The 19,953-nt window shown below is 40.0% G+C and overlaps 2 protein-coding genes across 3 annotated transcripts in view; both read right to left on the bottom strand.

The window, feature by feature from the left end:
• Positions 1-6,803, bottom strand: part of RIN3 (Ras and Rab interactor 3) — a 65,780-nt gene extending 58,977 nt beyond the window's left edge. The window contains exon 1 of the mRNA XM_030949707.1: positions 6,275-6,803. Within this exon, the coding sequence (XP_030805567.1) occupies positions 6,275-6,321 (47 nt within the window). The 5' untranslated portion in view covers positions 6,322-6,803. The remainder of the gene's footprint in view (positions 1-6,274) is intronic.
• A 7,875-nt stretch (positions 6,804-14,678) lies between these two features.
• The window catches only part of SLC24A4 (solute carrier family 24 member 4), an 82,464-nt gene continuing 77,189 nt past the window's right edge, over positions 14,679-19,953 (bottom strand). For both annotated transcript variants that reach the window (XM_030949708.1, XM_030949709.1), the window contains exons 15-17: positions 18,789-18,901; positions 18,112-18,177; positions 14,679-16,563 (exon numbers count right to left, since the gene is read on the bottom strand). In XM_030949708.1, coding sequence (XP_030805568.1) covers positions 16,411-16,563; positions 18,112-18,177; positions 18,789-18,901 — 332 coding nt within the window. In that variant the 3' untranslated portion in view covers positions 14,679-16,410. The remainder of the gene's footprint in view (positions 16,564-18,111; positions 18,178-18,788; positions 18,902-19,953) is intronic.

Below are 19,953 nucleotides of genomic sequence, written 5' to 3'. Positions count from 1 at the left end.
CTGTGCAGTTCAGGAATTCCCCTTGCCAGGGTGAGGGGAAGGGAACGGCCCTGGTGTTCCTGCATTGTATGAGCAGATCAGGGTTGCCAAACAGAGTGCCAAGGAAATACAGCAAACACACAAGCAACCCTGTGAACCAGCCCTGCCCTCACAGCAGATGGGTGCAACAGTGCCCAAGGACAGCCCTCCTCTCCCCTGTGTACCACAGGCAGCCCTCTCTGGCTGGGGAGCATTGGAACAGACAGATTTTGACCCTGTGCATCTTTTTTGGTGGATAGCTCTCCACGGATGCCTGCCTGTTCAGCTGTGTTCTCCCCTTTGTGCAGCTAGATCAGCGCCAGAGCCGGGCTGTGCCCAGCACCCTGACATCTCCCCCTGTCACTACAGACATGTCCCAGCTCCCAGCAATGAATTCCAGAGGACTCCACTGGGGCTGGCTCTCCTGGAAAAGCTGTTCACGTGGTGTGTCACCAGGACAGGACTCAGTCACACATTTGCCCCTCAGGCACTTTGCTCTTCGAGCTCATGGGTGGCCCCCAGTGATTTCACCCCACAAGTGCCGCACACTGTTCTCTGTGGCCCATGGCCTGTACTTCTGGCAACCTGACCCAGCTTTGAACAGGTTCTACAGTTCAGAGAACAGTCAGGAACCCAGGCCATGCCTACCAGGGCTGTGTGGGCACTGCCTCCTCTCATTCAGCAAATCCTGGACAAGAAAGCACCTTCACTAAACCTCTCATGTACCTGTGCCTAGATTTTTAAATAGACATTCTCATGCAGGCAACCAGGCATGCATGATTTTGTCTAGCTCCTACCTGGCTCCAAATGAGGATTTACTCTACAGATTCTGCTTCAGTGCTCATCATGAAACACCTACACAACATCACAGAAAAAAAAAACTAATCTCAAAATTGGGATTAGGAAGAAATGTAGGACATAGACTGAATTGCAGACCAATGCATACTTTGAAATCCAAGAATTGCAGCTTCATTGCCCTTGTAGCATGATTTTGCTTTAACTGCTTCCACTGGTTCTTGAAGATCTTCTTAAACTCTCTTCTGCAGTCTCCTTTCATTCTTGTTTTCTCAGTTTTGGTCTAGAGAAATCTGAAAGTCTTCTTTGGTAGCATGAATACTTCAAAAAACTTTATTTTTTTTTAAATAATGATCAAACATCTCAGCTTTGTAACTATTTCTGCTTTAATTCCTCAGAAGGAATTAAAAGTGCCAGGTCAGCAAAATAATCTGTGATTCAGCTGCTGCTCTGAACACCTGGACTGCCAAGACCAGCTCCATCCCAGCACATCCCATCCCCTGTGCCCTTAGGACCACCCAGAGCTGATGACATTACAGAAAGAGGCATCATAGCCTCTCCTTGGTCTTCTACAGAACATGTGCAAAACATGCTTTTCACTGGTTCCTTCTAATCCTACACCTAATTAGAAAGATTATAACGACATATTAAATACCTAAATTCATTGTCATTAATTTACAATTCCTCACAAAGGACAACTGAAACAATCACAAACATACAGACACCCTTCTCTACACAGGAGGATGCCTTTTGATATAGCTGGAAAACTGTGATAGACTTCTGGGGCACCAAGGGCTTTTGATGACCGTATCGTCACTCCACCCACAGATCCATCTACAATAGAATTTGACCAGTCATTCCAAACAGCTGCCTGTTCATTCTAATCACCTTCCAAAAAGCGATTTATTTCTATTCCCAAATGCAAAAAACCTTCTCCCTTCAAAATTATAAAGGTTGAAGGTCTGTGATGGACAATATTTTGTCCAAGTTTCACTAAGGCACTTTGGTTTCTGTGCTCTTTATCAATTGACCCAGACAAGCATTTAAAACTCTCCAGATTTTTTTTTTCCTAAAGGATTTAGTTTAGGTATTTTCTTTGATGTCAATTATTCAGGTAATTTTGGAGATTTTTTGAGTCTCACAATCCTATATTGCTGGTCTCAGAGAAAGCATCTATATTTACTGATAAATGAGTGGAAATATAGTCCTATTATCATTTGGAAGTATGATATAAAATAGATAATCTCTAAAATACCTGGACTACATACACATGGTTTGATGTTGTCATCTTATTGCAGGGGTTCCATACTGTTGTCTCCTTATCCCAAAAGTTTCATACCTTCTTGGTGTTTTCCCATGGGCAGCTCCTCAGAGCACTGACTCTTTCTTCTTCACAAAGCAGCCAACTGATTCCAAGTCCCCTCTCACCCAGCCACCCCACTCTTTTATAGAGCTCTTCTTCTCATTGCTTACAGCTGTGTCCTGTTAAAGTCAGGCCTGTTCCTAATCTTTGATAACTGGCCCAGCTGCAACTCCTTAGGGGCAAGATTACTTTCTACACTATCTTTATTTTCTTATATTCTATCCCTCTACAGTTTGATAAGGTATGAAGCCAGCCCAAATTTGTGCCAAGCAGCCCTCCCAGCTGGTCTCCAGGACCCAGTGCTTTACATGAACACCTGTGCACACAGAGCAAGGGAGATGTGTGCACCTTAGGTGCATGTTTTTCAGCCTGTGCTGCCTCTAGGTTGTAAAGCCAGCAGTACAAACCAGCACGTAGCCATTTAGGACAGGAAGTGAAAATCTATATTTAGCTGAACCTGTAGTAGAAAGTAGATGATCAGAATGTTGCTTACATTTGTGCCCCCATTCCTGTGAGCACTGGTATAACTGCAGTGCTGACAGGTTCCTGCTCAGGGGCAATATTCCCACTGTGGTCTGTCCTCTGGGAACCAAAGGGACAGACGCCTCCTCTGCTACCTCCAGTACCACTGCACAATGTGTTCCAAGCATCCGCCAAGTTTGGCAAGGACTGGAAGTGCTGGAAAAACCATGCAACCAGTCAGTGAGGTTGTAAACATGCTTTTCAGTTAAATGAATTTTGGGAGGTTTTTGTCACCTCCCTACCAAATTCAGGTAGCTTTGGAGAACACCTCCTTTTTTGTATCTTTACAGTGAGTTCCCAGCTAGGTGCAATGCATCTTGAGCGCAGATATTTCCCTCCTGAGAAGCACCATCCTCCTCAACTGGAAAGTGTATCCCTTATGAGAGCTTGACAGACAGCAGGGATTTAATAACACTGATTTGTTTCCAGTTGCTTGAACTGTCCTTTCCCCTTTAAACACCTCATCTCACAGGTTCGGGTGAGAGTACTCCTTTTCTATGAGGAGTATTTTACAAGACTTCCTGAGGCAAACAGAACTTTCCCCACTGATTCAAATAATCTGAGATTTAGTCCTTTACAAAGGATGGCAGTTGAGTTTTAAATAATTTTTTTCTCAGTTCAAAGCTGATCCTGGTAAAAGTTGGTATAAGATGTATTTACTGCACTGCAGAGGTGTATGTGTAGCCTGGGTAGAAGAATCCCTTGATAACAAAGCTCTTGTAACCAACTAATAACACCAAGGTCATGGGTTTGATCCCTGTATGGGCTATTCACTCAAGAGCTGGAATCAGTGATCCTTGTGGGATCGCAGAATATTCCATGATTCTGTGAAAACTCCCATTCCAGCAGAAGTCATGATTTTCATAACATGCTTCATAGGTTCTGTGGCCTGCTCTACACAGGAGATCAGACTAGACAATCAAAACTTTCCCTTCTGAAGGTAAAATCTGTGAACCTATGACAGTGGTTCAGTTTACAGATTCCTCCAGTGTTTGACCTCTTTATGTCTGCATTCATCACATGAAACCTGTCAACTGTGATGTGGGTTTTGTGCCAAAAAAAGACATGTCACCAAAAGATGCACAATCATTACTGCATTAGGTAATCTGGTGTCCCAGAAATGAGAACCACTGTAACCCATCCCAGCTGCCTGCAACGGCCATTTTCTCAAAGATGGATTCAATATTTGCACATAACATCCCTGTCTCAGCTCCTGCCTGCTCTACTCATCATATTCTCCATACATTTGCCAGATGTTGGAGTGAAGGCATTCATCTTTACATGAAACCATGATCACACAGTTCACATTTCTCCAGATGTTTTGTGATCTCACCACTTTATAATGTTCCTAGGAGTTAACCTCACTCTAGGTGAGAATTAATGGTTAATTTCCCTGCTTGTCTCCCATAGCGTTTTGGAAGAATTTGATTAGATTGATTTCTATCCAGCTCCTAGCTGCACTTCTCCCTCATTGCTCTCTGAGTGGCTACTAATTCTGGAGGCAGATTTCTCCCCAGTGTCTTTCTGACATTTGACAGATATAAATCAGCAAAACTTGTTTATGGATTCACTAGATGCAGAATAGACCCTAGTCCTTACTAGGAATGAATGCATGGATATTTCCAAGTTGCTGGGGTACTTCCATGATAATTTGCACTGCCATCATTCCTGTGCATGTGATTAAGATTTCCTTTTTAACTAATGTTAAAACTATGATGAACAGAGGGGCAATCTCAGGAATTTCACATGCAATTTTGGTGCACAGAATTTTAAAATCAGGTTTAGGTTCTCCATCAACACCTTGCCTTAGATCACCATATCATTTGAAAGCTATGAACTCCAAATACTTTGTGTAATTTGCACCTAATTCAGTGTAACCATAACAGGAAATCAGCTAAACACAACTTAGAAATGTTTCTAATTCTGTAATGTGTTGGAAGCCACAAGTATGCATGCTAAAATGTAATTTTGAGGATCTTCAGCAATATTATAGCATGTAAACAGAAAGAGTTAAAACAGATTTTAAAATAGCCAAGTTCCTCTTTAGGAGTGGAAGATAGATTGGAAATAAAAACAATCAATTAATGAAATAAAAGGTCATTCTGTTAATTTATTCAGATGCTCAAAAAACCTATGAGGAATGCATGCAGCATGCCCATTGATGCTTCAATATTCCTCCAACCACTTGATTGAGAGTCCCGATCTAGGCTTTTTTGCTTTTTCCTGGAACTCCAAACAGCAAACAAACCTTTGCAAGCATGTGGCTCCTTTCAGACATCTCACAAAGAGATAAACAAATATATCTTCCAGTCTATCATACTTAACATCTTAACTTTCCCAAATGCAGGGAATATCTGCAAAGTGCAAATAGTAAATTCCTCTCACCAGTCTACAGGGATTGGATGCTTTCATTTTTTCCTGACAGCTGTGTGATCTTACATGGAACTGAGGAATTATACCTTGAAACAGGAGGGGCACTGTTGCACTTAATGCAAACAATTGAACAAGGCAAAAGCAGTGACAACTGCAACGCAGGGTCCTGCCTCCATCGCCCCCAGTTTGTATTGGGTAGCAGTATCTGTGTGTATGTGGGAGCAGTGCTACAGTAAAACCATCACACGGTGCCCTGTCAGCAGCAATTCCCCCCTTTGACTGAGCATGCTCTAAGTAGGGCAGCACCCTCAGCAACTGGAACTGCAAGTATCCCATATCTGTCCATGCACCCACAGAACTGCTTCTACTGGATCCATCACAGAAATATCTGAAACCTTTGTTCACGGAAAACAGGCTAGGTATGCTAGACAGATAAGAAAAAGTCTCAGTATGGTATTATTATGGTTTTCCAAGGGGGAAGGGGCAGGGGATGTGACTGACAGTTTCTGCAGCTATGTAATTTTCCCTTGCTTGTTTAAAACAGGAAACAGAAGTGCCCAGCTTCAGCATGGGCTTTATGATACAACCAAGCCTTGGGAGGATTCCAGCCTTATCCTGGAATTCCAGTAGCTTGCTGACTGTCCTTTGTATCAAAACCCATTTTGCCTCCCACTGTTTTCCCGGGACTTGGTCCTGCAAGGTGCAGTGTTTTGGCCAGAGGCAAGAGAAGCCTCTTCCTGACAGAAAGTACACTTCAAGTCTCCTGGGAGTGTGGGTACAGGGTTTGTGTACACCTCAGTGTGCAGGCACTGAAGTGACCAACAGCTCATAAGGACAAGTCCTTATCCACTTCTGCATTTGAGCAAAAACAAAGCAAGCCTCCCAGAAAAGCTTTGTCACATTTCCAAAAACAAAGAAGTCCCTTTTTCTGTCCTTTGCCCCAAACCGTAGATTTAGATTTATCCTTCTTCCTTAAATAGCTAAGGTTCAAGCTAAATAAAGCTATTGCAGTTTGTTTTCAGCTGGAACATGTCAGTTAAAGGAAATACTGTAAATTACAACACAGTCATGCCACACCATTGTGACTGTGTAAGTAGTACCTCAGCAGTCAGCTCACACATGCAGCCGAGAAATATTTGTTAAGTAGGAAAAGGAAAGCAACAGTTATTAAAAATGAACAGTCACTAAAGATTCAGGACTTACCCTGAGTCATCCCTGGCTCCCTTCTCTCCAGCTGATGTTTTCATCATCACAGCAAACTTTAAGTCACTTTCTGTATCACAGTGGCTTGAGAGTTCCTCGGTCAGAAAAGCAATTCCTTCCCATCGCTGAGCAGAACTTCCACATCCTCAGGTTTTGTACTGAGATGGTATTTCAAGGGCATGAGGGGGAAGATGTTTAAAACCAGCTTCAGGCTCAGTAGTATCAAAGGGCAGAGGACTAAACAAGCACTGAAATGAAAGCAAACTACCAAGAAGATCCGATTTTAGCCTCTCTTATTTCTACTTCCTGTATTTATATGAACGGGGGATTTCAGGAAGAGGCAGTCTTTGGTGGTCAAGGGTGTGTGTGTGTGTGTGAGTGTGTGTGTGTTATAAAGCCATATTTAGTAGTGCAAGCAGGTTAACCTTATTAGAAAGAAGGGCCTGAGACCTTCAGCTAATTTGTTTCTCTAACCTAAGTAAGTTTCAGAGGAAATCATTTTACAGACTACAGGTATACCAGGAGGCAACGGAGCACAGTGAACTTTGTAAAGGATTTTGTAAGGCAGCAAAGCAGTAAGCCTCCGTCTGCAAATTCCTGAAGCATGTGTATTTCTACTGCTTGAGTAACTGGAACCAGATGGAGCTTGGAAACCTTTATATTTACACAGGACCTGAGAAAACGAAATGTCTAACGCTGGCAGAGGGCAGCTTTGCAAGAGCATTCCCAGTTAAAGCAAAAGCTAACGCTAACTTGTGTGATGCCGGCAGATGAAGAGCACTCCACGCTGGGAGGCTCAGTGGGGCTGGGTGCACGTTTGACCTGCAGCCACTGCAGCGATCGAGGCTTTGCTGGGAGGGAAACCCCACCCAGCACACGCCAGCTGTGCAGGCTGGGGGCTGCCAGATGTGCTGCCAGACAGGGCTGGTGGCACTCCTGCTGGCAGCCCCGCGGCTCCAGAAGTATTTGATGTTAGGAGAATACATAATGGAAAAAATATGGCAGAAGTAGAAAGAAGAGGTGGAGAAAAGCAATTGGATGCAATGGAGTGGGAGACGAAAGTAATTTTTTGCCCCTTTTATCTTCAGAAAGAATTTCTGAGCCTTCTGAAAATAGACAGTGCCACACAGTCCAGAGCAGAAATGCAAATGCCAGGGAGCTGTCAGTGTATTGGCAAGAGGGAAACTAGACCTAAGTGCAGAACACAGAGCCAATTCTGCTGGCTAAGCTAGAGAGAGTCAGGGAGACTTTTACCATCACCAAGTCACACCTTCGATGTAACGCAAGTCAAAATTTTCCCTTCTTTTTTTTTTTTTTTTAATAAAGACTGTAACTTCAGTTCACATTACAAAATTTATCTTCCAGCTTTTACAAGGATTTATCTTAGAAACATTATTATCTTAGAAAGAGCCTTACTGAAAGACTGCATGATGGAAAATTCAACACCATTCTAAGTAAGGCATGTTAGTGTTTATTTGTTGCCATTATTTAAACTCACATCTGATTTTTTGCCTTATCTAGTTTTAAAATTTCAGTTACTGTATCTTGTAATGCTCTTTTCTACTATATTAAGGATCTCCTTGCTCCAGCTCCTGGAGTCATTTTCAGGCAACAGCAAACTCATTCATGAAAAATTTAGTCCTCTTAAACAAACTCGCTGGCTGAGATTCACTCATCCCTTACTGCAGACTTGTCAGATCTCAGCTCTGAATCCTCTGTGGGTTTCGGGCTCAGAGGTCTAAGAAAAAAAAAATCTTCTAGATTTATTCACCAGCTGGGCACCTTTGAAATGCACCTCAGGTATTGGCATGAGAACAATCTCCTACATGCATCATACAAATCCAACCCTACCCCAGTACACTTCCCTCCCCTGCAATTCAGCAGGGACCAGGCCCATTCAGCATTTGCCCTCACTTGGCTGGGAAAAAAAGGTTTGCTGAGACAAAAAGTTGCAAAGTTGTGCTGTCTGCATGGATCTGCTCACACAGAGAAAGCTGTTCACACAAACAGGTAGCCATCCTAGGCAAAGACTTAAGATTTTGCAAATGCAGAATACAACAGAGTTAGAAAATTCCAATCATTTTTTAGGGAAGAAGAAAAAAATTACTAGAACAATTTAAAAAGTCCAGGAAAAACTGATAAAAAATACAGAATACAAAATTCCAGTATTTTGGTGCTATCTCATTTTCATGTGATTTGAGTGAAAACTTTCACGCTATTTCCAATGCAGTTTCAGAAATTTGAAGTTTTGAAATTTGTTTTGTTAAAGATATTGACCAAATTTAATTTTAAAAGTCCTATATTTTCTGCAAAATACTCAGCACTTCTGTAAAATATTTAAAATATGAAAAAGAAGACAAATTTTGTTCAAGCTTTACTAGGTGTCTTTTTGAGCTGGAGATTTGACTGGTTTAGTATGTGATGTGTTCTAGAATTGGGCTTTGGAAGGAAACAATTACAAAAAAGCTAAATGACAAAATCATATCCAGTTACTTCAAAGTGATATTTTTGTGTTATAAATCCAAGCCAAATGGGAGGAATTTATTTCTCTTCTAGGACTGATTCACCCTTTCCATCTTAAGCCACAGCATCCTGCAGCCCTTTTTTGTACTTTCATGCAGCTGGGTTGGAAAGGTTTAAAAATGGCTTATGGGGGAAGCCATTAAGTACAATGAGCACTCGAGCTACAATAAAGGGCTTTCAGAATATACCCAGATTACACCACAGTTCTGCTTTCCATACAGGAGGGAGAGGCTACATCAATAATATGGCCTGTGATAGGAGCCCTCAGGAACTGTCATGCCTATTGTGTCACTAATCCATAGATTATGTGCCTTTTATAGAGCCTATTACATAACAGATCATGATGGGTCACAGTGTCAAGGATGGAAGGATTAAACAAAGAGGCATTTTTCACATTCAGATTCTGATTTTTAAAAGTTCATTCTGTATAAAAGAAGGGATCTTTTTCTGTTCCCAGCTTAGAAAAATTTAGCCTAGCATACAGTAAAGAATGAAATCTTTTTCAAAATTCAGAAAATGCAGAATTATCCTTTTTCTCCACTTCCATAACTTTTCTGTAGATGCACAAAAAGCCCCACAGTGGCTAATGCCAGGTTTATACAGCAGTAAGGGTTCCAGTCTCACACACAGTGCTTAAAAAAAAGAAGATCAAGCTTTGTTTTAACTTGCATCTCCTGGTAGTAAACTGGCTAGGAATATTCATGAGAAGACTCTTGTCTAATGAAACTGTTAACTCACCAGGCTATGAGATGAGGTAAATAAACTCTTAGCTCCTCTTTTTCCAAGAACTGCATTTAAAGCTTTTCCTGAGCCCAGCACAGACTGCACCACAGACTATACACAATATACTGGGATCTCCCACACCCTGAGGTGGACTGCAGGCATGCTGGAAATGGGAAATCAAGGGTAAGGAGTATTTCCAGAGTCTAGGGAACTGGGAAAAGTAAATAATACTGTGTGGCCTTTGGACCTTATTTCCAGCCTCTCATCAGCATGCAGTACTCAGTGTGAACCTGCTGGATACCAAAATATCACAGGATGAGGCAGCCAAAATGCTCTTGATCAGGGCTTTTTCTGAGGCTGCCAGAATTGCTTCTGGATCAGTGCCTCAGTACAGCAAACTGCATTCTCAGCAAACTGACCTCTCAGTTTTCTGGTCCCAAAAGAGCAAATTGTGTGTTTCAGAATTGCTGCAAATCAAACCAATACACTTAACTCACTCCAAATAATGGCTTGATCCAGGCAATACTCCCTAGAATACACAGAATGTGGGGCCTTCTGTCACTCAGTTCAGCAGGGTCCAGATTTCACCAAACAGCTAACATGTGCAGCCACATGTCCTACTTGGGTCCTGAAATTTTAGATTTTCAACAATATGTGTGAGAATGCTTTGCATCTACTAATCATCTGAGAAAAGAACCAGCAAACACTCTTGTTTATATAATTTATTGATAGTGTACATATTTTTATATAGTGCATTATAATACTGAGTGCTATAATCTTTATAAATGCTGAGTGAACTATTTTTTAAAATTCTCACAACAAAAATAATCAAATATCATGCCAACATTTTGTAACAAATTATCACATTAAATCCATTTGGATTTCATGACCTGTTTATCTGTACAATGGACCCCATATCACAGAGCATTCACAGTGCATAAGGTCACAGTCATTGAAAAAATAAGTAACATGAGAGATTTCTGTTATTTACAGTTTACAAACCCATCCCTTGCTGTTTTCAAAATATGCAGTTCTAGAAAGTTTTCATCATATTTAAAGAGGTATTACACCTCTGAAGGGTGCACTGCAAATATGAAACACAGGTTTTTAAAAGGTTCAGAAGTTATTTTAGTGACCATAAATGATTTCAAAGAATTACTTGCAATGGAGGAGATACCATGCCAAATTCCATGCTCAGTTCCACTGATACTAATTTGTGCCAACTACCAGAACACTACGGAACAGTGGCACCACTCCCAAGAACATGAAGGAAAGAATTTGGTCATAACTTTGCTGCAGTAACAGCCATTTGAAACACAGGTGTTGCTGGGGAAGGAGAATTACAAGTTTTCTTTGCATACATAACTGGTATATGAATAAAGGCCATAATCTTTCCACAAAAACTCTCTGAAAGGAAGCATCCCAGTTTTTATTAATCTTTCTAGAGATGATTTCTGTCTGGTTTTCACATATTCTGACACCTTTAGAATTTGCTACCATGCCTAGTGCTATAAACCAATCTTTTTATTTGTCATTCAAGTTTATCAAGATCATCTCAGTGACAGGACAGCAATGATTGCCTACATTCTTTGTGCAAGTGAAAAACAGAGTTAAATTGCAACTGGCAATTCTTCTCAGAAAATATCCAAATGGCATTAATTTCCCATAGTTATTCATTTCAGACAGTGCACTGAATGCGAGCAAGCAGAACCACGTGATGAACAAACTGCCACAATCACTACACATCCTGGCTGTGGAGAAGCAGCCACACATCTCACATGTCAGGAGAGGACTTCACAGACTTCTCTGGGGAAAAACCATCAGGACCTCACATGGGGGAAAATGTGCGAAAAGTGCTCAAGTTATTGAAAAGTTATTGAGGTTTTTAAACATGTACACAGCAGGTCAGAAAGTGGAATGCACACATCAGTGGAATGACATTCCCTTCTTCAGCAGAACATTGATCATTTACATACAGACTTTTCCAAATGGTTCAATGGAATAATGGGTTTGGTACAGAATTGCTGGAACTAAACACTGTCATTTACCTGTGTAACCATCACATAAACGTCACCATCTAACAAAATGAAAAATGTGGCATTCAGACTCATGGAAATAGAAAGAAAATTGCACAGCAAATGTATGAGCTGCAGAGATTTTCTTCTGAATGTTTAAACACAAATAACAGAGAGATCTGAGGCTTGCAATGACAGAACATTATGCTCCAAGGTGATGTACTTCAATTAGGAAGATTCTTTGGTTTCACCTGACTATCAGAGTTATTTTAGTGTCTGTTTCATGTTACATAACATCTGATCTTTCCTTGGCATGAATAATCAGACAGTATTTCTACAGCTGAAAGAACTCTACCAAAACCAACTAACAGTGGGACACGAGTAAGTGGCATTAAAAATAAAGAAATGCAAGAAAGGAAGACAACAAAACTCATGAGGCATTTGTGCACCTAGAGCAAACACATAATAGAAACAAGTGTAATTAAAGCAGAGTCACAAGGGAAATCAAAGACAGAACAGAATCTTCTCTATAATTGCTAAGTATTAGATTAGTAAAGATCTTTGCCATTTGTTTACATGTTGACAGAAAGCTTACAAATATAATCTAAAACCAGAAGCTAACTTTGCTTGTTACAGCTGCAACAAGCATATAAAAGCAAAATAAAATTGGCACACCAAAGACTGAGCCAGGAAAAAGATGGTTGACTATGCTGTACCTGTTGGGAAGACTTAAGGTCTTCTTCTAGGTTAGACTTCAGCCCAGAGAGAAGCCCTTAGACCATCAAAGAGACATTAAGATAACCATACCTGGAGCTCCTTAGATTTAGACACGAAGATTCTCAGCTTGAAATCTTTACTCAAGCAATACTTTCCAATGCAGTTCAATTGTTATGGTAAATGAATGGAATCCAACACTGCTGAACACAATGGAAACACTCCCAGTTCCTTGCTACAGACAGGATTACATTCCATGGGTCTATGGGGGACTGTGCTGCTCCAGGGGAACTGCAGCTCAAAAGGGCTGCTCAAAGCCCTGCTTGGCCAGCTGTAACTCAGTTTTGATCCTGCTCATACACAAGGGCAGATGCACAGTTGAGAAGTCTGAGACAAGGAACAAGTTCTCTTATTTACAAGAGTGGAAATCTAAAGTGGTATCAGCAGAGCAGAAGTCCAGAGATTCTGGTCAAATCTTTTAATTTGAGAAAGAAATAAAATCTTTAGACTGCAAAACCAATAGAACATGGAAAGAACTGACTACAATAAGAAACTCAGAAACCATACTCTGCTGTCATCTTAGGACACAATCCAGCAAGGCACTTGGACAGATGCTTAGCTTTAAAATGGAATCAAACCTACTGAAGTTAAGCTTTGCTGGATATGGGATGTCTTTTTCTGAGCTGTGTTACTTTTCAGTGTTAGTATGCTGGCAAATTTCAGATCACACTAACAGTTTTCTCTCTCACATCCACCAGCTTTCTTTTCACTCTTGAGCTGAACATTAACTTACAGAACATTGTGACATACATTCCAAACTCAGCCAGATAACTTTTGCAATGGTTAATGAAACAAAATGGCTGCAAAATTTTATAGGTACAATCCAAACAGCTGCAATATAGAGCTGTGCTAACAGCAGAGAGCCAAGAACAAATCACTCCTTTTCTTGACTAGAAAATGGCAACATTTTTAATGGTTTCCTGATGACACAAGCTCATGTTTTTTTGTGTGGGTTTTTTTTTTTTTTTTTGTTTTGTGTACACGTGAAAGGCACTAGTCTGTTATTACCCAGCAATAGCCTCCTGAATTACTGATACATTCTGACGTGGGTTTATCTGCAATACAACAATTTGTCAATCACATCTTTCTTGGACCATTCAGTTTACCTGCATGGCTTAGTGTATAACTACTTATTTTAGCATATGCACATAGATTACTTAGGAGCTTCTTGAAGTACTTCATATGATTAGGTGTCATCAAAGCCCTGACACAGCATCTCATAATTCTTTGGCAAACAATACATCCCTGGTCATGTGGTAGTGTCAAAGGAGAATCCTACTAATGTTATTTATGATGATAAGCACAGCATGATACTTTCATAGCAGCAGATGCAGATGAGAACACCTCATGAAATGCAGCATTAGAATTCAATATTGTCCTGAAGTGAGTTTATGTTTCAGGGAGAGCTGCAGATGACAGGAACCAGCCACACATTGTAAGGGTTGTTCTGGATTCTGAGATTGTTTCTGCTAAAACACAACACTGTTTTTTTTTGAGCAGGTGATATTCAGATTAGGCAGAGTAATTTTAAATGATGTGTGAAGGACTTATGGAATTAGCAAACAAAATTCATGTATATTTGGGCAGAAAGCTGCTATGGAAAAAAATGTTGCCAATACTCTTCTAAAGTTTCCTGGCTCAGAAATATGAAGGTACAATATAATTTTCTAGATCTGGCACTATAAACTTTGATGCCCTCATCCCTGTCAACTCAGCTGTTCACTATGCATTCAAAACCAGACTTCAGAACTACTCTTCTATTATGCAAAGACAGGTGAGCTGCCTGAACTGTGCACAGGAGAGCAAATGTTTGCTTGGAGACAGCTTTCCAAGACCACAAAAACAGAATATAGGAAAAAACCCATTTACTCAGCCTCTCTCTCCACTCCTTTCAGTCTCATATCTAAGTCATCCCCAGATTTTCAGCAGTAAACTGTCCTCCCAAAAGACAGCAGGGGAGAGAGGAATACTAGGGAGGGATAATCCTACAGTGGTGCAGCACTATGCTGCATTTTCACAGCTTTTCTGCAACAGAAGACTCCAAGATGAACATGAATTCCATCTCCTCAGCTTTATACTGCAGCAAAAACGTAGTGAATGCCTGGAAATGGGGTCATTGGCATACTTGAGATAAAATGTGTTTACTGCCATTCTTGACTACTTAATAAAGCATTCCAGTAATGCTGTAATTGTGTCCATCTTTAGTTCTTAGCTTAATGACACAACCATTTAATTAAGGTAAGAAACCCTAAATGGATACTAATACTGACATTTGTAACAAAATGTAAAGCAAATAACAAATATGTTGCTCTTTTTCTCTTTAGAATCACACTGAATGGACCCAATTCATAAAAAAAACCACCACCAGCAGCATACACTCTTTAATTTATTCTAAAATAATTTAAGAAATAATTTTAGTTGTAAACTCATTGCCTGGTGTAAACAGTATTCTGCATGTCAGCTGGCTAAACATAATTATTTGTCATATATGTCAAAAGAAGGAACTTTCTGAGTAAGTGCTTATTTGCTAATATTTTATAGTATATTCTCATTGACACATTTTTTTATATTTAGTCTTAATGGAAAATATTAATACATTTAAAAACACATCAACTGTTAGTTGATAGGTTGGTTGGTTTATAAACATTAAAAAATTTTAAAAATCTATGTATAAAGGTAACTGTGCTTCTTTAGAAACTTTATGTGATCATTCACATACAGCTTCAAAATATTTTTAAAGTTTAGTAGCAATTCAAAATATGCTGTCTCAGTGATTTACAATTCTATCACTGCTAAATTGTGGAATGTTACCCGCTATTTTAATACTCTGGGCCGGATCTTGCTGTCAATTATATCCAGAGTAATTCCTTGTATCAGATTTATGCTGGTGGAAAGGATATCAAAACTTGGCTTCTACTCAGGGTTAAAAAAAAGTATATCATGCTTCAAAATTTGCATGCAATCAAATCAAGGACCATATTCTCTTGACAGACTTGCTTTTGTCAGGGTGACTCTAATCTGCACTGCTCCATGTCAGACATTCATCTTCATTAAGCTTCTGGGAATAAGAAAAAATGGTGAAGAATACACCAGCTTCTTGACTGATGAAATAAGCTTCTTCCTCTCACCAATCAAACTGAATCAAACCAAATCATAATCAGGGTGGGTTTTGTTGTCAGAAAGTCTGGATTATGTTCAGCTACTACTCCCAGCTGATAACAATAACTGATAGTTACTGAGCACCCAGTTATATTTTATTTCTTTAGCTTCTTCTAAATTTACACAATGGGCTTACAATGGCCAACGCAAAGTTTCTTTTGTGGTGTAATATTCCACAAATGTCAGTTTATATCTATGTATACAGCATTCCTCATTAACAATAAAACATATTTTTCAAGTATGAATTTCTGCATGTAAATTCTCTTCTTCGGTATGCAGTTACTCTGACTTCTAGTGTGCATCATCACAAGTGATACAACATACAACCATTTCCTCTTCTTTCTCTGCCACATTGTTCACTGAACAGAGTGATAAATATCCAATTGCCATCAAAAACTGTCAGTGCAGTTTCTCTATAAGCAGAGCACTTGAAGGGGGAAATGATCCTCAACAGTGCATGCCATGATATGTGCCTTGGACTTTCTGGTCCTGTAGTTTAAATATTCTGACTGAGCCAAGAAAGGTTCTGAACTTGCCTCTTATCCTTCCATGGAAAGTAAATGTCAAAACCAAAAGAACTATAAAGATTTTTCTCCCATCCTCTTGCTAACCCTGATGGTGGTGGTTGATTGTCTGCAGAAGGAGAAAGAAAACCACAACAGCATGCCCAGGAATGGGTCCTTTTAGAGTTCTGTGTAAGATCCATGTAGCTTTATGACAGAGCAGCAATATCCAAAGATGAGGAAAATGCTTTGGTTGCCTTCAGCTAGCATGTTAAAAGAAAGGTATGCTCTCCTTCCATATAGGTAAAAGTGCTCGTTAGCTGATTAAGCAGGAATGACACTCAAATTATTGATGGAAAGAAGGCAGAAATGTAAAATGCCTCCTGTCATTTACAGCATGTGTAATCAGAAGAATTTCAGTGTCTCTCCTTGCTGTGGTTCAAAGTTCTTCTCGGCACATAGGGAAGTTGACAAAGGTGAAGACATTGAACTCTATCATTATTGATAAACACAGGAAAATAGCATAAAGAAGCAACACGTAGATGCCTAACTTCCTGTCAAGTTTCCACTTATTAAAATGGATTCCAAACACCTGCAAGCAAACAGAGTGTCAGTTAATAAAGTTCTGAAGGAGACTTCTGGAAACAACCATTATAAGCTAAAAATGAGAGTCTTTTGAATTAGAGGTCTTGCAGGAAGACAAAAATATATTCTCAGTATTTTATAGATCAGAAAGGCAACATACCTTGTTGACTTGGCTCTGAGTCTCAGTTGTGCTATGACTGTTTTACAAAATATTCAATGAACTAAACGAAATTAATGCCCCTCCCTCAAGTGTTCCCCTGCAAATCCTTTATGTCCCAGTAGTACACCAGCACCAAATGCCCATTCTCTCAACACCTTCAAAAGAGGTGCTCTACTTGCTTATTTGCTGAGCTCCAGAACTAAGGGGTTACAAGTTACAGGCAGCAAAGCAACAAAATCCTCATGAAGGCACCTATTTTCCACAGTGTTCAATGCCTCTGAATTATTATTTTGCTCAAAACTTTGCTCTGAGTTTGCTGTGGGAGGGTCTGTGCAAATCAGGGTACTCCGCAGAAAAAAGGAGACTGTAATAGATGCCTCAAACTCAGGTGATCTGGCTTCTGCTAGGAAAAGACTCTTTTCAGAAAAGCATGAAGGGCTAGCACAGTAATGCCTCTGCATAATCCACCCATTTTTCCCAATGTGCTGATTAACAATATGCATGCAGCAACACCAGATACAAATGTGTACAGAACACCGGTGCTGTTTCACAGGCACTGTGCAGTATGGCAGGCTGGGGATAAGAAATGAAAGAACACATTCTCACACCTCATAGATCAGATACATAGGGAGTTAGTAGCAGAGTGAACAGCCCTGGCCATTCTACCACTTAAGTCATGCACAGGTGATGTGAAGCCTTGTAAGATTTGGTCATGCAACAGTGTGAAATCTCCAGTGGTGACCACCTCCTCTACAAAGCCTCCACAGGCAACCAGTGAAAGATGTTAGTGTAAGTGGATATTTTTATACCTTTTTGATTCCTTATACCTGATTTGATTCTTCCTACAGAGCGTTCCCTGGGAGTCAAGCAGGAACAGACCTTAAGTGCCAGCAAAATTGACTTTTCAAACAGAATTATTGTTTCACCTTAAGAAGTCATGGGTTACAAGGGTGTCTCATGCTGAATCACATTTAGCATGTCTCGTCCAAGTCCTGAGGTTTACAGTCCTCACAGACCAGTCTTCACTGAGGGTTTAGGCTACAGCACTTGATTTTGGCTGGTTTTGGAAATCAGAGACAAGAGCAAAAGTGATGAAGTGCACCAGGTCTTGTCTCAGCCTAGAGACAGGCCAGGGTATGGACGCAGGACCACAGAAGTACTACTGGATTCAAAAATTTCAACACTGCTACTGAAATCCATGGGACCTACACATATCCAGCATCTCTTGCATCAAATGCCAGATTGCAGTCCTCACTGAGGACAATGGCAGCTCTTCAACCCATGGTAGTGCTAGAAGAAATCAATGCTAAGTATTTCTATTTTATCCTTCTGTAATATGTAAATACCTAACAAGTATTTTCAAATTGAAATACTTGTAGATGCTCTAATACTTACAGTTAGTGCCACTGATCCTAGCAAAAGTGCAACTGAATAAACCAATCCTTTGCTGTTAATTTTAACCTGTGGAAATCAGAAAATACTTTTAAAATGCTGACCGTATAACTGTGCTTTGGAGATCAAAAATCAATTTACTGATTTAAAGTCCACCTTCTGCTTTGAACAGTGCCTTACATATTTTAAACTATGCAAATCCATAACAGATATATCCTAATGAAGAATGGGAAGATTAAGGAATCAAACAAAATGTAAAGTAATCCCATCTCCATTAAAAAAAGAAGTGAGCATTTATAATGGATTTTATGTAAAAAATCCTCAGAAGAGAGAGATATGCTGTTATTTGGTCTTAGTTACAAAAATGCTGAGGTACATGGAGACAGGTTTACTGGAAGTTGTGTAGCAAGAAAATGACAGAGCCATGAACCATCCATGGCAACAGTTTTCTGCTACACAGTGTACGTACTCCAGTTGACAAACTGGAAATTAATTGGAGCTTGTTGAAGACAAATTGCTTTCTTAACTGGGTTCCTTAGCAAAGAAATAACACCTTATTTAGCAACTAATAACATGATCAACAGGTTGGTTTTAAATTTATTCTATTTGCATGCTTTCTTCTTAGGATTTTTAAAAAATAGAAAAAAAGTGCAAATGAAAGATTTGCCAAGTATACATACAGTTGATCCATAATCGATCGCCATGGTCTGCAAACCCCATGGAACACCAAGTCCCACCAGAATGTCAAAGACATTGCTCCCTACTGTATTGGATACTGCCATGTCACCAAGGCCTGCAGAGAAATAAAAACAAAAACCAACTCTTTGATAAAATCAAAGTATATGGCCATTACTATGTGCACTGGAGGAAACTAAAGGGGAATGATCTGCATTGATCCAATCCCCCTTGAACTGGCCAGAGTATCTGAGGTAGGGAGACAATTTCCTTAACACTGGCCTGACTTCTGAAAAAAGTCTGCAAAAATTGCTCACTCCAACTACACCTTCCTTGTGTCTTGCAAAGCCTTTACAGGGTGGGTGGTAGCCATGCAGCACGCGAGGTCTATGCCAAAGTCTTGTTCTAGGTAGCCTGCAGCCACAGGGAACCTGAAGATTATGTACTGGATTCACTATGTGGATATGTGACCTTTGTCTGATGTGAATTAAAAGAGATCCTGGAAATAACCAACCATATGATAGTCAAAGATATTAGGCACTTCCATGGGGCTTAATCAGTAATAATTTCACTTCAAGAAGAGTAAAATACTACAGAAAAGGAAAAGAAAGGTAAATGGTGGTGAAGTACCTAAGCATTATTCAAAATCTACTTCTAATGCTCACCACTGGCTGGCATCTCATTCTGCATCAGTGTCAGTGGATATAAGGAAGGCAAAATTCTTTCTGTCCCTGCTAACTTCCCTTAGACCTAGCCTAACTGTTTAATCACTTCCACTAAGTGAATACTGGAAAGAAAGGAACTGAAAAGGAACTCTGACATAAATGGGACATGTCCCAAATATAGTTTCAGAGTAAACAGTGTGCAGACAGACAGTACCATACCATAAATACATGATCTGTAAGGTAATGCTTTGGATCTCATGATGGTAGTGTCCATCTACACCTGTCTGCATTCTGGCAGTGAATAACTCCTTGAATTCAAGCAGTGCCAAGTCCCTGTGCTGTCTTTAAGGGCATTGGGCCCCTTTTTGTCAATCTAGTGCTTACCTTAATTTTCAGAGCAAACAATCTTTGCAGTATTTTTGTCTAGTACAACAGAAGAACTAATCTAAAGAAGCAGTCTGTTAATTTAAAAATGTAACATTTTCCCTGTTCTTGAAAAAACGTG

This window comes from Camarhynchus parvulus, chromosome 5 (genome assembly GCF_901933205.1).
Source record: "Camarhynchus parvulus chromosome 5, STF_HiC, whole genome shotgun sequence".
In the NCBI taxonomy this organism is placed as follows: domain Eukaryota; kingdom Metazoa; phylum Chordata; class Aves; order Passeriformes; family Thraupidae; genus Camarhynchus; species Camarhynchus parvulus.
The sequence above is the reverse complement of the archived record's forward strand: the minus strand, read 5'-3'. Positions and strand labels throughout refer to the sequence as shown.